The sequence below is a fragment of the Oncorhynchus tshawytscha genome, unplaced genomic scaffold (assembly GCF_018296145.1).
Source record: "Oncorhynchus tshawytscha isolate Ot180627B unplaced genomic scaffold, Otsh_v2.0 Un_contig_6794_pilon_pilon, whole genome shotgun sequence".
NCBI lineage: Eukaryota > Metazoa > Chordata > Actinopteri > Salmoniformes > Salmonidae > Oncorhynchus > Oncorhynchus tshawytscha.
This window is the reverse complement of record NW_024609455.1, coordinates 69,741-83,826: the sequence shown is the minus strand read 5'-3', so window position 1 is coordinate 83,826 and position 14,086 is coordinate 69,741. Positions and strand designations below refer to the sequence as shown.

At 47.4% G+C, this 14,086-nt stretch overlaps 1 protein-coding gene across 1 annotated transcript; it reads left to right on the top strand.

Moving 5' to 3' along the window:
- The first annotated feature begins 496 nt into the window (after positions 1-496).
- LOC121838806 (fatty-acid amide hydrolase 2-A-like) lies at positions 497-13,209 on the top strand. Its single transcript, XM_042315383.1, has 10 exons — positions 497-607; positions 1,779-1,861; positions 2,047-2,181; positions 3,322-3,440; positions 11,306-11,417; positions 11,518-11,635; positions 11,918-12,037; positions 12,132-12,243; positions 12,648-12,836; positions 13,016-13,209. The coding sequence occupies exons 1-10, from the start codon at positions 497-499 to the stop codon at positions 13,207-13,209; spliced, it is 1,293 nt and encodes a 430-aa protein (XP_042171317.1).
- Positions 13,210-14,086: the final 877 nt, after the last annotated feature.

The following is a 14,086-nucleotide window of genomic DNA, read 5'->3' as shown; positions in this document are numbered from 1 at the left end:
AGACCGTTTTCATTGTGATTGTGCGCTGACAACAACAAAAAATTGTAGTTTTGAGAAGTGCAGTAACTGCAGTCGAATGTGGTATTTTGGACGCAGTAATTGCTGCGTTCAACTGCAGTTGATAACTGCATTGTACTGCAGACATACTGCACTCTAATTGCAGTTACACTGCAAAATTACTGCAGTAAAAAAAAGTGTTTATGCATACTGTAGTTATACTGCACTCTGACTGCAGTCTTTCTTCCGTAGCGGTGATAATACATATCTGATTGTATGGGGTCCCCTACGGAAATTCCGGTTAACTTTCATGCAAGAAACTTGAGTCTGACATAACACCTGCCGCTAGCAGAGGCAGAGGTTCATTTTATTACAGCACCCCCGTTGCATTCTGGGAGAGTGGATAGAGACTGAGCAGTGGATCTTTTTTTAGTAGTACGGCAATTTCTGGCACCCGAAATCTCATGTCGAAATAGCTAGTCTTCCGCTATCGGTAGTAATGGCGCTGACACGGTTCGAACGGTTCCTGGCCTCGGTACTGCGGGGAGCGGTCGGGATGCTGTTTGCCGTCTTCCAGCTGCTCGCTCAGCGGCGGGGAGCCGACAGGTCGGTGAGGAGGCTCCCACCAATCACCAACCCACTGTTGAGGGTCCCCGCGATGCGGCTCGCCCGCATGATTCGACGGAGAGAGGCAGGTGAACTTTATTAATGTGTTGTTAGGTAGTTAAATGCCACCCAGTAGATCGTGACATAACGTGTAGTCATATAGAAATGTCCGGGGTAAATGAAGAACTGCCAGTTGCTTGTTTTATTATGCATCGTAGCTCGGGAATGTTTAGGGAAGAGAAAGATGCTGCAAGGTGACTCGGTGGCACTGACGAATGCTGGGATATGTAGGCTAGTAATAACTCACGACAGTAGTTTACTGACATAGTAGTTTACTGTACTTCGTACCTAATAGTAGTTGTATTACTCTGGGCCTACTTGAATAAAGCAGCCTATTGAATTAGCATTTCATATAAAATACATTCAAGTTGGTTGTGTTTTGAAACACATCCTGTCACATCCCAGAGGATATACTGTAGTTTGATTCTCTATTCCATACAGGGCTCTGTTCAAAAGCAGTACACTACATAATAAGGTACCAGTTGGGACACAGATTTGTGTGGCTTTTGATGGTTGAGCTGGGCTCCCTGTTGAGAGGGATTTACTTCTAGAATGTAAACAATAGTGGCAGGGGGCCACGTAGAGCCACCGGAGGGGACTTGACTTAACCTGCACAAAGGTCACTGTAGTCAGAGGAGGCTACATCCCAAATGGCAACTGGTGACCTATATAGTGCACTACTTTTGACCAAGGCCCATAGGGTTCTGGTTGAAAGTAGTGCACTATAAAGGGAATAGTGTGCCATTTTGGGATAGAGACAGAGACAATAGGAACTCTTTCCCCGATTCCCGTTCTCTCTCTGCTATGTAACGTTACAGTGCTTTGAACATCTGGAAAGTGTCTCTATACATCCTGCCAATTGTACTCTCAGAATAGCTTTTAACAGTGTTTACAGCGTACGAGAATAGACATATTCATCCTAAATATTCACCGTTGTGCTTCTCATTTCTTTTTTGGATTGATCATGTTTGTGTCCCAAATGGCACCCTATTCCCTATGCAATGCACTACTTCTGGTCAAAGGTAGTGCACTAACAGGGAATAGGGTGGCATTTGGGGCACAGGATATCTTGATGAATCAGACTGTAATTGATATAATTGCCCCTGTTCTCTCAGGTAACCAGTGTGGAGGTGGTACAGACCTACATAGACCGCATCCAAGAGATTAACCCCCTCATCAATGCCATGGTCAAGGACAGGTAAGAGAGAGGGTGTGTGTGTGTGAGATCGAGAGAGGACACCTACTTTCACTGTGCATTTCAAGTCAAGCCACACTCCCGTCCTCCCTTTATCTCTTACCTCCTATTCTCTGTCCGTCCCTCCTACCACCCCTCTGTCTCTCTCTCTCTCTCTCTCCCTCCATCCCTCCACCCATCTCTCTCAGGTTTTCATTGGCCCTGCAGGAGGCAGCCCAGGTGGATAAGCTGATAGAGGAGGAGACAGGAGGAGAGGATGTTCTGGAGGACAGGCTTCCTCTACTGGGTGTCCTTTCACTGTCAAAGAGGCCTTCTCCTCCAGGGTAGGCTGCTAATGCTACTCCTTCTAATGATGGTTAGAATAGAGTCACTTTATGTCTATGTACCCTGGTACTCTGGTAAACAGGGTCACTGCCTGACCTGCAGCAGTACTGCTGTCTGTTGAATTTCAATATTTGATGCAACGTTTGGTGCCAAAGTATGGAGTCTTGCGTCCAGGGCAGGCTACTAATGCTACTTATAGTGAGGATAATATGATCAACATGGCCAATACCCTGACCTGTAGTTGTGCCTGTGCTGCAATCAGTGTTCTTTCCCAACTGGTTGTCCTTGATGCAACGTTTGTTGCTGAAGTCTATCTGTCTCTGTGCCATTCCCTCACTCTCAAGGTCTAAACCTGCTGAAATTGGAAACCTACTGAACTACTACAGTTGAAATAGAAGCCTTGTTTGTTCCAATGCCTTGTTTTACTGTCCCCATTTACTATCCCTCTCCCTCTCTTGCCCCTCTCTCTCTCTCTCTTCTCCCCAGGCATGCCTAACTCCACAGGGCTGGTGTCACGGCGGGGGTGATTTCGACAACGGACGCTCCCCCGGTGGCTCTGCTGAAGAGGGCAGGGGCCATTCCTCTGGGGGTGACTAACTGTAGTGAGCTCTGCATGTGGCTTGAGTCCCATAACCGCCTGTATGGAATCACCAACAACCCATACGACCTGGAGAGGATACCAGGCGGAAGCTCCGGTTAGTTACACCGCTGTCATTCTCCAATGGAATGGAATGGAATGGAATGGAATGTTTGGAATACGGTGGAATGGAATGTTTGGAATACGGTGGAATGGAATGGATGGAATGTTTGGAATACGGTGGAATGGAATGGATGGAATGTTTGGAATACGGTGGAATGGAATGGATGGAATCAATGGAATGGAATGGAATGGAATGTTTGGAATACGGTGGAATGGAATGGATGGAATCCAATGGAATGGAATGGAATGGAATGTTTGGAATATGGTGGAATGGAATGTTTGGAATATGGTGGAATGGAATGTTTGGAATATGGTGGAATGGAATGTTTGGAATACGGTGGAATGGAGCAGATAATAAAATGTTACCTTTACTGTCAACCTTCTATATATTGTTACTACCATCTAGTATGACCTTTATCTCTCTGTCTGTCTCTCTCAGGAGGGGAGGGCAGTATTTTGGGGGCGGTGGTTCCGTGATAGGGGTTGGCTCTGATGTTGGGGGCAGTATTCGCATCCCAGCATTCTTCAACGGCATCTTCGGCCACAAGCCAACATCAGGTGAGGGCGTCAGTCTGACACCTGTGTGTGAGTGTTGTGTGCATGGAGGTTTGTATCTGTCCCCGCGTTGCAGAGAGACACGTCCTGTGTGTGAGTGTTGTGTGCATGGAGGTTTGTATCAATCCCCGCGTTGTAGAGAGACACGTGTTGTGTGCATGGAGGTTTGTATCTATCCCCGTGTTGCAGAGAGACACATCCTGTGTGTGAGTGTTGTGTGCATGGAGGTTTGTATCTATCCCCGTGTTGCAGAGAGACACGTCCTGTGTGTGAGTGTTGTGTGCATGGAGGTTTGTATCTATCCCCGTGTTGCAGAGAGACATCCTGTGTGTGAGTGTTGTGTTCATGGAGGTTTGTATCTATCCCCGTGTTGCAGAGAGACACGTCCTGTGTGTGAGTGTTGTGTTCATGGAGGTTTGTATCTATCCCCGTGTTGCAGAGAGACACATCCTGTGTGTGAGTGTTGTGTTCATGGAGGTTTGTATCTATCCCCGTGTTGCAGAGAGACACGTCCTGTGTGTGAGTGTTGTGTGCATGGAGGTTTGTATCTATCCCCGCGTTGCAGAGAGACACATCCTGTGTGTGAGTGTTGTGTGCATGGAGGTTTGTATCTGTCCCGTGTTGCAGAGAGACACATCCTGTGTGTGAGTGTTGTGTGCATGGAGGTTTGTATCTATCCCGCGTTGCAGAGAGACATCCTGTGTGTGAGTGTTGTGTTCATGGAGGTTTGTATCTATCCCCGTGTTGCAGAGAGACACGTCCTGTGTGTGAGTGTTGTGTGCATGGAGGTTTGTATCTGTCCCGTGTTGCAGAGAGACACATCCTGTGTGTGAGTGTTGTGTGCATGGAGGTTTGTATCTGTCCCGTGTTGCAGAGAGACACGTCCTGTGTGTGAGTGTTGTGTTCATGGAGGTTTGTATCTATCCCCGTGTTGCAGAGAGACACGTCCTGTGTGTGAGTGTTGTGTTCATGGAGGTTTGTATCTGTCCCGTGTTGCAGAGAGACACATCCTGTGTGTGAGTGTTGTGTGCATGGAGGTTTGTATCTATCCCGCGTTGCAGAGAGACATCCTGTGTGTGAGTGTTGTGTTCATGGAGGTTTGTATCTATCCCGCGTTGCAGAGAGACGTCCTGTGTGTGAGTGTTGTGTGCATGGAGGTTTGTATCTATCCCCGTGTTGCAGAGAGACACATCCTGTGTGTGAGTGTTGTGTTCATGGAGGTTTGTATCTATCCCGCGTTGCAGAGAGACGTCCTGTGTGTGAGTGTTGTGTTCATGGAGGTTTGTATCTGTCCCGTGTTGCAGAGAGACACATCCTGTGTGTGAGTGTTGTGTGCATGGAGGTTTGTATCTATCCCGCGTTGCAGAGAGACATCCTGTGTGTGAGTGTTGTGTTCATGGAGGTTTGTATCTATCCCGTTGCAGAGAGACGTCCTGTGTGTGAGTGTTGTGTGCATGGAGGTTTGTATCTATCCCCGTGTTGCAGAGAGACACATCCTGTGTGTGAGTGTTGTGTTCATGGAGGTTTGTATCTATCCCCGTGTTGCAGAGAGACACATCCTGTGTGTGAGTGTTGTGTTCATGGAGGTTTGTATCTATCCCGTGTTGTAGAGAGACACATCCTGTGTGTGAGTGTTGTGTTCATGGAGGTTTGTATCTATCCCGCGTTGCAGAGAGACGTCCTGTGTGTGAGTGTTGTGTGCATGGAGGTTTGTATCTATCCCGCGTTGCAGAGAGACACATCCTGTGTGTGAGTGTTGTGTTCATGGAGGTTTGTATCTATCCCGCGTTGCAGAGAGACGTCCTGTGTGTGAGTGTTGTGTGCATGGAGGTTTGTATCTATCCCGCGTTGCAGAGAGACACGTCCTGTGTGTGAGTGTTGTGTGCATGGAGGTTTGTATCTATCCCCGTGTTGCAGAGAGACACGTCCTGTGTGTGAGTGTTGTGTTCATGGAGGTTTGTATCTATCCCCGTGTTGCAGAGAGACACGTCCTGTGTGTGAGTGTTGTGTTCATGGAGGTTTGTATCTATCCCCGTGTTGCAGAGAGACACGTCCTGTGTGTGAGTGTTGTGTTCATGGAGGTTTGTATCTATCCCCGTGTTGCAGAGAGACGTCCTGTGTGTGAGTGTTGTGTGCATGGAGGTTTGTATCTATCCCGTGTTGCAGAGAGACACATCCTGTGTGTGAGTGTTGTGTTCATGGAGGTTTGTATCTGTCCCGTTGCAGAGAGACACATCCTGTGTGTGAGTGTTGTGTTCATGGAGGTTTGTATCTGTCCCGCGTTGCAGAGAGACACATCCTGTGTGTGAGTGTTGTGTTCATGGAGGTTTGTATCTATCCCCGTGTTGCAGAGAGACACATCCTGTGTGTGAGTGTTGTGTGCATGGAGGTTTGTATCTATCCCCGTGTTGCAGAGAGACACATCCTGTGTGTGAGTGTTGTGTGCATGGAGGTTTGTATCTATCCCCGTGTTGCAGAGAGACACGTCCTGTGTGTGAGTGTTGTGTTCATGGAGGTTTGTATCTATCCCCGTGTTGTAGAGAGACACGTCCTGTGTGTGAGTGTTGTGTGCATGGAGGTTTGTATCTATCCCGTGTTGTAGAGAGACACGTCCTGTGTGTGAGTGTTGTGTTCATGGAGGTTTGTATCTATCCCCGCGTTGCAGAGAGACACATCCTGTGTGTAAGTGTTGTGTGCATGGAGGTTTGTATCTATCCGCGTTGCAGAGAGACACATCCTGTGTGTGAGTGTTGTGTTCATGGAGGTTTGTATCTGTCCCCGTGTTGCAGAGAGACACGTCCTGTGTGTAAGTGTTGTGTGCATGGAGGTTTGTATCTGTCCCCGTGTTGCAGAGAGACACATCCTGTGTGTAAGTGTTGTGTTCATGGAGGTTTGTATCTATCCCCGCGTTGCAGAGAGACACATCCTGTGTGTGAGTGTTGTGTTCATGGAGGTTTGTATCTATCCCCGTGTTGCAGAGAGACACGTCCTGTGTGTGAGTGTTGTGTGCATGGAGGTTTGTATCTATCCCCGTGTTGCAGAGAGACACATCCTGTGTGTGAGTGTTGTGTGCATGGAGGTTTGTATCTATCCCCGTGTTGCAGAGAGACACATCCTGTGTGTGAGTGTTGTGTGCATGGAGGTTTGTATCTATCCCCGTGTTGCAGAGAGACACGTCCTGTGTGTGAGTGTTGTGTTCATGGAGGTTTGTATCTATCCCGTGTTGCAGAGAGACACATCCTGTGTGTGAGTGTTGTGTGCATGGAGGTTTGTATCTATCCCGTGTTGCAGAGAGACACATCCTGTGTGTGAGTGTTGTGTGCATGGAGGTTTGTATCTATCCCCGTGTTGTAGAGAGACACATCCTGTGTGTGAGTGTTGTGTGCATGGAGGTTTGTATCTATCCCCGTGTTGCAGAGAGACACATCCTGTGTGTGAGTGTTGTGTGCATGGAGGTTTGTATCTATCCCCGTGTTGCAGAGAGACACATCCTGTGTGTGAGTGTTGTGTTCATGGAGGTTTGTATCTATCCCCGTGTTGCAGAGAGACACATCCTGTGTGTAAGTGTTGTGTTCATGGAGGTTTGTATCTATCCCCGTGTTGCAGAGAGACACGTCCTGTGTGTGAGTGTTGTGTGCATGGAGGTTTGTATCTATCCCCGTGTTGCAGAGAGACACGTCCTGTGTGTGTGAGAGACACTCACACCAATCTGCTGTCTCTGTAGGATGTAACAGGGCCAGTTCCTTCTAATCGTGCGTGTGGTTGTGTTTAATTGCAGGTGTGTGTGTATTTTAATATTTGGTATGTTATTAGGATCCCCATTAGCTGTTGTTAAAGCAGCAGCTACTCTTCCTGGGGTTCAACACAAAACATGAAACTTAATACAGAACATCGTTAGACAAGAACAGCTCAAGGACAGAACTACATACATTTAAAAAGGGCACACAGCCTTCATGTCAATACAATACACACAAACTATCTAGGTGAAATAGGGGAGAGGCGTTGTGCCGTGAGGTGTTGCTTTATCTGTTTTTAAACCAGGTTTGCTGTTCATTTGAGCAACAGAGTTCCATTGAATAATGGCTCTATGTAATACTGTACGCTTTCTTGAATTTGTTGTGGATTTGGGGACTGTGAAAAGACCCCTGGTGGCATTTTAAGTAAATAAATACAGTATGGGGATGAGGTAGATAGATGGGCCGTTTACAGATGGGCTATGTACAGGTGCAGTGATCTGTGAGCTGCTCTGACAGCTGGTGCTTAAAGCTAGTGAGGGAGATATGAGTCTCCAGCTTCAGTGATTTTTGCAGTTCGTTCCAGTCATTGGCAGCAGAGAACTGGAAGGATAGTCGACCAAAGGAGGAATTGGCTTTGGGGGTGACCAGTGAGATATACCTGCTGGAGCGCGTGCTACGAGTGGGTGCTCCTATGGTGACCAGTGAGATATATCTGCTGGAGCGTGTGCTACGAGTGGGTGCTCCTATGGTGACCAGTGAGCTGAGATAAGATGGGGCTTTAACTAGCAGAGACTTGTAGATAACCTGTAGCCAGTGGGTTTGGTGACGAGTATGAAGCGAGGGCCAACCAACGAGAGCGTACAGGTCGCAGTGGTGGGTAGTATATGGGGCTTTGGTGACAAAACGGATGGCACTGTGATAGACTGCATCCAATTTTTTGAGTAGAGTGTTAGAGGCTATTTTATAGATGACATCTCCGAAGTCGAGGATCGGTAGGATGGTCAGTTTTACGAGGGTATGTTTGGCAGCATGAGTGAAGGATGCTTTGTTGCGATATAGGAAGCCAATTCTGGATTGGAGATTCTTAATGTGAGTCTGGAAGGAGAGTTTACAGTCTAACCAGACACCCAGGTATTTGTAGTTGTCTATGTATTCTAGTCAGAACCGTCCAGAGTAGTGATGCTGGACGGGCAGGCAGGTGCGGGCAGTGATCGGGTGAAGAACATGCATTTAGTTTTACTTGTATTTAAGAGCAATTTGAGGCCATGGAAGGAGAGTTGTATGGCATTGAAGCTTGTCTGGAGGTTAGTTAACGCAGTGTCCAAAGAGGGGTCAGAAGTATACAGAATCTTGTCGTCTGCGTAGAGGTGGATCAGAGAATCAGCAAGAGCGACATCATTGATGTATACAGAGAAGAGAGTCGACCCGAGAATTGAACCCTGTGTAGAGACCGCCAGAGGTCCGGACAACAGGCCCTCCGATTTGACACACTGAACTCTGTCAGAGAAGTAGTTGGTGAACCAGGCGAGGCAATCATTTGAGATCCCAAGGCTGTTGAGTCTGCCAATAAGAATGTAGTGATTGACAGAGTCGAAAGTCTTAGCCAGGTCGATGAATATGGCTGCACAGTAATGTCTCTTATCGATGGCGGTTATGATATCGTTTAGGACCTTGACTGGCTGAGGTGCTGTGGCCAAGATTGAACTGTTTGGCCTGAATGCCAAGAGTCATATAGGGAGAAATCTGGCACCATCCCTACAGTGAAGCATGGTGATGACCGCATAATGCTGTTGGGATGTTTTTCAGCAGCAGGGACTGGGAGACTAGTCAGGATTGAGGGAAAGATGAACAGAGTAAAGTGCAGAGAGATCAAAACCTGCTCCAGAGTGCTCAGGACCTCAAACGGGGGCCAAGGTTCACCTTCCAACAGGACAACAACCCTAAGCACACAGCCAAGACAACGCAAGAGTGGCTACGTGACAAGTCTCTGAATGTCCTTGAGTGGCCCAGCAAGAGCCCGGACTTGAACCCTATCGAACATCTCTGGAGAGACCTGAAAATAGCTGTGCAGTGATGCTCCCCATCCAACCTGAAAGAGCTTGAGAGGATCTGCAGAGAAGAATGGGAGAAACTCCCCAAATACAGGTGTGCCAAGCTTATAGCGTCATACCCAAGAAGACTCAAGGCTGTAATTACTGCCAAAGGTGCCTCAAAGTATTGAGTAAAGGGTCTGAATACTTATGTAATTCAGATATTTTCATTTTTTTATTTTTTTTTTATACATTAGCAAACATAAAAAATAAAATAAACTGTTTTTGCTTTGTCATTGTGGGGTATTGTGTGGAGATTGTTGAGGGGAAACCAACTATTTAATCTGGTTTAGAATAAGGCTCTAACGTGACAAAATGTAGAAAAGGTTAAGGGGTCTGAATACTTTCCGAATGCACTGTAAGTTGACTATGTAAACAATTTGGGATTTTCAACACAATGTTTCTTATCAAAAGAAGAAGTGATGTAGTCAGTCTCTTTCTCAACTCTTAGCCAAGAGAGACTGGCAGCATAGTATTTATATCAGCCCTCTGATTACAATGAGCTACAGCTTAACTAGGTCTTTCTTTTGCAACACTTGACCACATGATTGGACAATACTCAAGATAAGACAAAACTAGAGGCTGCAGGACCTTCTTTGTGGAGTCAAAAAGCAGAGCATCTCTTTATTACAGGCAGACTTCTCCCCATCTTTTACAACGATTGCATCTGTATGTTTTGACCATGACAGTTTACAATCTAAGGGAACACCAAGTAATTGAGTCTCCTCAACTTGTTCAACAGCCACACCATTCATTACCAGATTCAGCCGGGGTCTAGAACTTAGGGAGTGATTGGTACTAAATACAATGCTCTTAGTTTAAGATGTTCAGGACCAGTTTATTACTGGCCACCCATTCCTAAACAGACTGCAACTCTTTGTTAAGGGTTTCAGTGAATTCATTAGCTGTGGTTGCTGATGTATATATGGTTGAATCATCAACATACATGAACACACGTCCTTTGTGTGTGTTTGTGTGGTTTTGTTTGCTTGTGTGTGTGTTTCTGGGGTTCTACTGATATTGTCCATTATTCTCCCTCTAGACAGGTGTAGTATCTAACGTGGGTCAGTTCTCCTCTCTCTCTGTAGGTGTAGTATCTAACGTGGGTCAGTTCTCCTCTCTCTCTGTAGGTGTAGTATCTAACGTGGGTCAGTTCTCCTCTCTCTGTAGGTGTAGTATCTAACGTGGGTCAGTTCTCCTCTCTCTGTAGGTGTAGTATCTAACGTGGGTCAGTTCTCCTCTCTCTCTGTAGGTGTAGTATCTAACGTGGGTCAGTTCTCCTCTCTCTGTAGGTGTAGTATCTAACGTGGGTCAGTTCTCCTCTCTCTCTGTAGGTGTAGTATCTAACGTGGGTCAGTTCTCTCTCTCTGTAGGTGTAGTATCTAACGTGGGTCAGTTCTCCTCTCTCTCTCTGTAGGTGTAGTATCTAACGTGGGTCAGTTCTCCTCTCTCTCTCTGTAGGTGTAGTATCTAACGTGGGTCAGTTCTCCTCTCTCTGTAGGTGTAGTATCTAACGTGGGTCAGTTCTCCTCTCTCTCTGTAGGTGTAGTATCTAACGGGGTCAGTTCTCTCTCTCTCTCTGTAGGTGTAGTATCTAACGTGGGTCAGTTCTCCTCTCTCTCTCTGTAGGTGTAGTATCTAACGTGGGTCAGTTCTCCTCTCTCTCTCTGTAGGTGTAGTATCTAACGTGGGTCAGTTCTCCTCTCTCTCTCTGTAGGTGTAGTATCTAACGTGGGTCAGTTCTCCTCTCTCTCTCTGTAGGTGTAGTATCTAACGTGGGTCAGTTCTCCTCTCTCTCTGTAGGTGTAGTATCTAACGTGGGTCAGTTCTCCTCTCTCTCTCTGTAGGTGTAGTATCTAACGTGGGTCAGTTCTCCTCTCTCTCTGTAGGTGTAGTATCTAACGTGGGTCAGTTCTCCTCTCTCTCTGTAGGTGTAGTATCTAATGTGGGTCAGTTCTCCTCTCTCTCTCTGTAGGTGTAGTATCTAACGTGGGTCCAGTTCTCCTCTCTCTCTGTAGGTGTTGTATCTAACGTGGGTCAGTTCCCCCAGCCTCGGGGCAGCAGCCTGGTTTCCTATGTACAGGCCCAATGTGTCGCTACGCCCAGGACCTGCTGCCAATGCTCAGAGTTATGGGAGGAGCCAACGCTGACAGGTACAGAGGGGCAACAACAAAAACAACATGAACATTGACTAGATGTTAATAACACCCAGATATGACCATGTCTTCTCTCTATCTGCCTCCCCCTCTGCAGGTTGTCTCTGTCGTCTGAGGTGGATCTGAAGAGACTACGGTTCTTCTCTGTTCCTCACGATGGAGGCTCTCCTCTGGTGTCTCCTGTCGACCAGCAGCTAGTCCTGGCTCAGAGGAGGGTAAGAGAGAGAGAGAGGGGGGAGGAGGGAGGGAGACAGGAGAGTTCCTCTGGTGTCTCCTGTTGACCAGCAGCTAGTCCTGGCTCAGAGGAGGGTGAGAGAGAGAGGAGGGTGAGTTGGAGAAAGAAAGGGGAGATGGAGCAAAGGAGGTAGAGAGAGAGAAGGAGATAAGAGATGAGGGAAATGGTTGAATCAGGAGAGACAGAGGAAGATTAGAAGATGAAAATAGAGAGAGGGAGGGAGAGAACATTAGAGAATTCAGTGTCACCATGTCTTCCCCAGGTGGTAGAGCGTCTGGAGGCAGACCTGGGGGTCAAAGTTCAGCAGCTGAAGATTCCTCAGCTCAAATACTCCTTCCAGATCTGGAGTGCGATGATGGGAGCCCCGGGGAAGGATGGAAAGGTGTGTATCTATTTGTGTGAGGTTTGCTTGTCTCTGAGTGCATGGTGAATGTATAGTATTGCCTTAATGGTCTATATGCCTGTTCGTCCAACAGCAGCCCACATCGTTTGCAGAGCTGATGTCTGACCATGGGAAGAAGGTGTGGCCTCTATGGGAGATGGCTAAGTGGACTGTGGGACTCTCCAAGCACACCGTGGCTGCTATAGGTGTGTGATTGTTATGTGTTGGTTATGTGATGGTGTGTGATTGTTTAAGGACATGTAGTAGGCCTCCCCTACTTCTCTGTTCCTCCCTCCTTTTCTCTCTCTCCCTTGTCAACTATGTCATGTTGTCTGTAACTGGGGATAATGTTATATGGTCTTTCATTTAACTCAGTGCTCTTGAAAGTGGGGCACATTGTTGTAAATGAAATAACCAGAACTCCTCTCAGTTCTGGTCCTGGTAGAGATGTTTCACTGGTCCCGACCCATTCAGACTGGGAGTGTGTTGGTACATACAAATTACTGTCACTTCCCTCTCGTTGCCCCCCTCTCTCTACCTCTCTCTACCTCTCTCTCTCTGCCTCTCTCTACCTCTCTCTACCTCTCTCTCTCTCTACCTCCTCTCTCAGGTCTGGTCCTGGTAGAGATGTTCCAGAGGTCCCAGCCCACCCAGTTCATCCTGCAGCAGAAGGAGTCTCTCCAGAAGGACCTGGAGGAACTGTTGGGGACAGACGGGGTGCTGCTCTACCCCTCTCACCCGCACCTCGCCCCCAAACACCACCATCCCCTCTTCACCCCCTTCAACTTCTCCTACACTGGTCAGTGGTGCCTTAGCTAGCTTGGTGTCAGTGGTGGAAGGTAGGCAGTAGTTTGCAGAGCCTCGTATGATCTTTACCTGGTCAGGAAAATATCTATCCCTAAATGACAGCTATTGCCTGAAGTACAGTTCCACATTTTTAGCAGCTCTGACACGGTACCCTTCTCTCATCCCTCACAGGTATCTTTAACATTCTGGGCCTTCCGGTGACCCAGTGTCCGTTGGGGCTGAGCGCGGAGGGTTTACCCTTGGGACTGCAGCTGGTGGTGGGGAAGCAGCAGGACCGTCTCTCCCTGGCCACCGCTGTGTTCCTGGAGAAGACCTTCGGCGGTTGGAGAGACCCGGGAGCATCGCCACGGCCACCACCCAGCTAGATACCTGGCTAGATACCACGACAACATCGTGAATATACAGAGATGTTTATTCTGGGATGAATGACAGTCCTAGAAGACAGAGGAATGTATGCACTGACACAGACAGGCAGACACACTCACACTGTCTGTTTGCACATGCCGTCCTGTCAGTCGTCCAGCCTTGTCATTCGTTCTTTAACAACAGACTGTCGCCAGGTTACTGAGTCACTCGTCCACTACAGTATGTCTGTTGTGTCTTCGTCACAAAGTGCCCTATGCTTGTCCAAAGAGCCTTTATGTGTCCTGTCATTGTGTGTTCCTGGCTTGTGTCCCAAATGACTCCCTATATAGTACACTACATTTGACCAGAGCCCTATTCCCTACATAGTGCCCTATATTTGACCAGAGCCCTATTCCCTTCATAGTGCTCTATATTTGACTAGAGCCCTATTCCTTCATAGTGCTCTATATTTGACTAGAGCCCTATTCCCTTCATAGTGCTCTATATTTGACTAGAGCCCTATTCCCTTCATAGTGCTCTATATTTGACTAGAGCCCTATTCCCTTCATAGTGCTCTATATTTGACTAGAGCCCTATTCCCTTCATAGTGCCCTACATTTGACCAGAGCCCTATTCCCTACATAGTGCACTACTTTTGACCAGAGCCCTATTCCCTTCATAGTGCACTACTTACATATTGCACTACTATGGGTCCCGGTTAAAAGTAGCGCACTATATCGGGAATAGGGTGCCATTTGGGATGCAGGTGATGACTGTCCGACAGCTATATGTTGCGTCAGGGTTTTGTTGTGTAATGTCCAATAAGGTTTTCTCTCTACACTGTATTTGTCCACCACTAACGAGACGTTGGAACCCGATTGGAGAGAGACGGTATTA

Bases quoted from the DNA above. Each gene is read 5' to 3' on its own strand.
- LOC121838806 (XM_042315383.1), top strand. From the start codon at position 497: ATGGCGCTGACACGGTTCGAACGGTTCCTGGCCTCGGTACTGCGGGGA. The intron at 11,418-11,517 runs GTACAGAGGGGC...CCCCCTCTGCAG, and splicing joins GGAGGAGCCAACGCTGACAG to GTTGTCTCTGTCGTCTGAGG. The intron at 12,038-12,131 runs GTGTGTATCTAT...TTCGTCCAACAG, and splicing joins CCCCGGGGAAGGATGGAAAG to CAGCCCACATCGTTTGCAGA.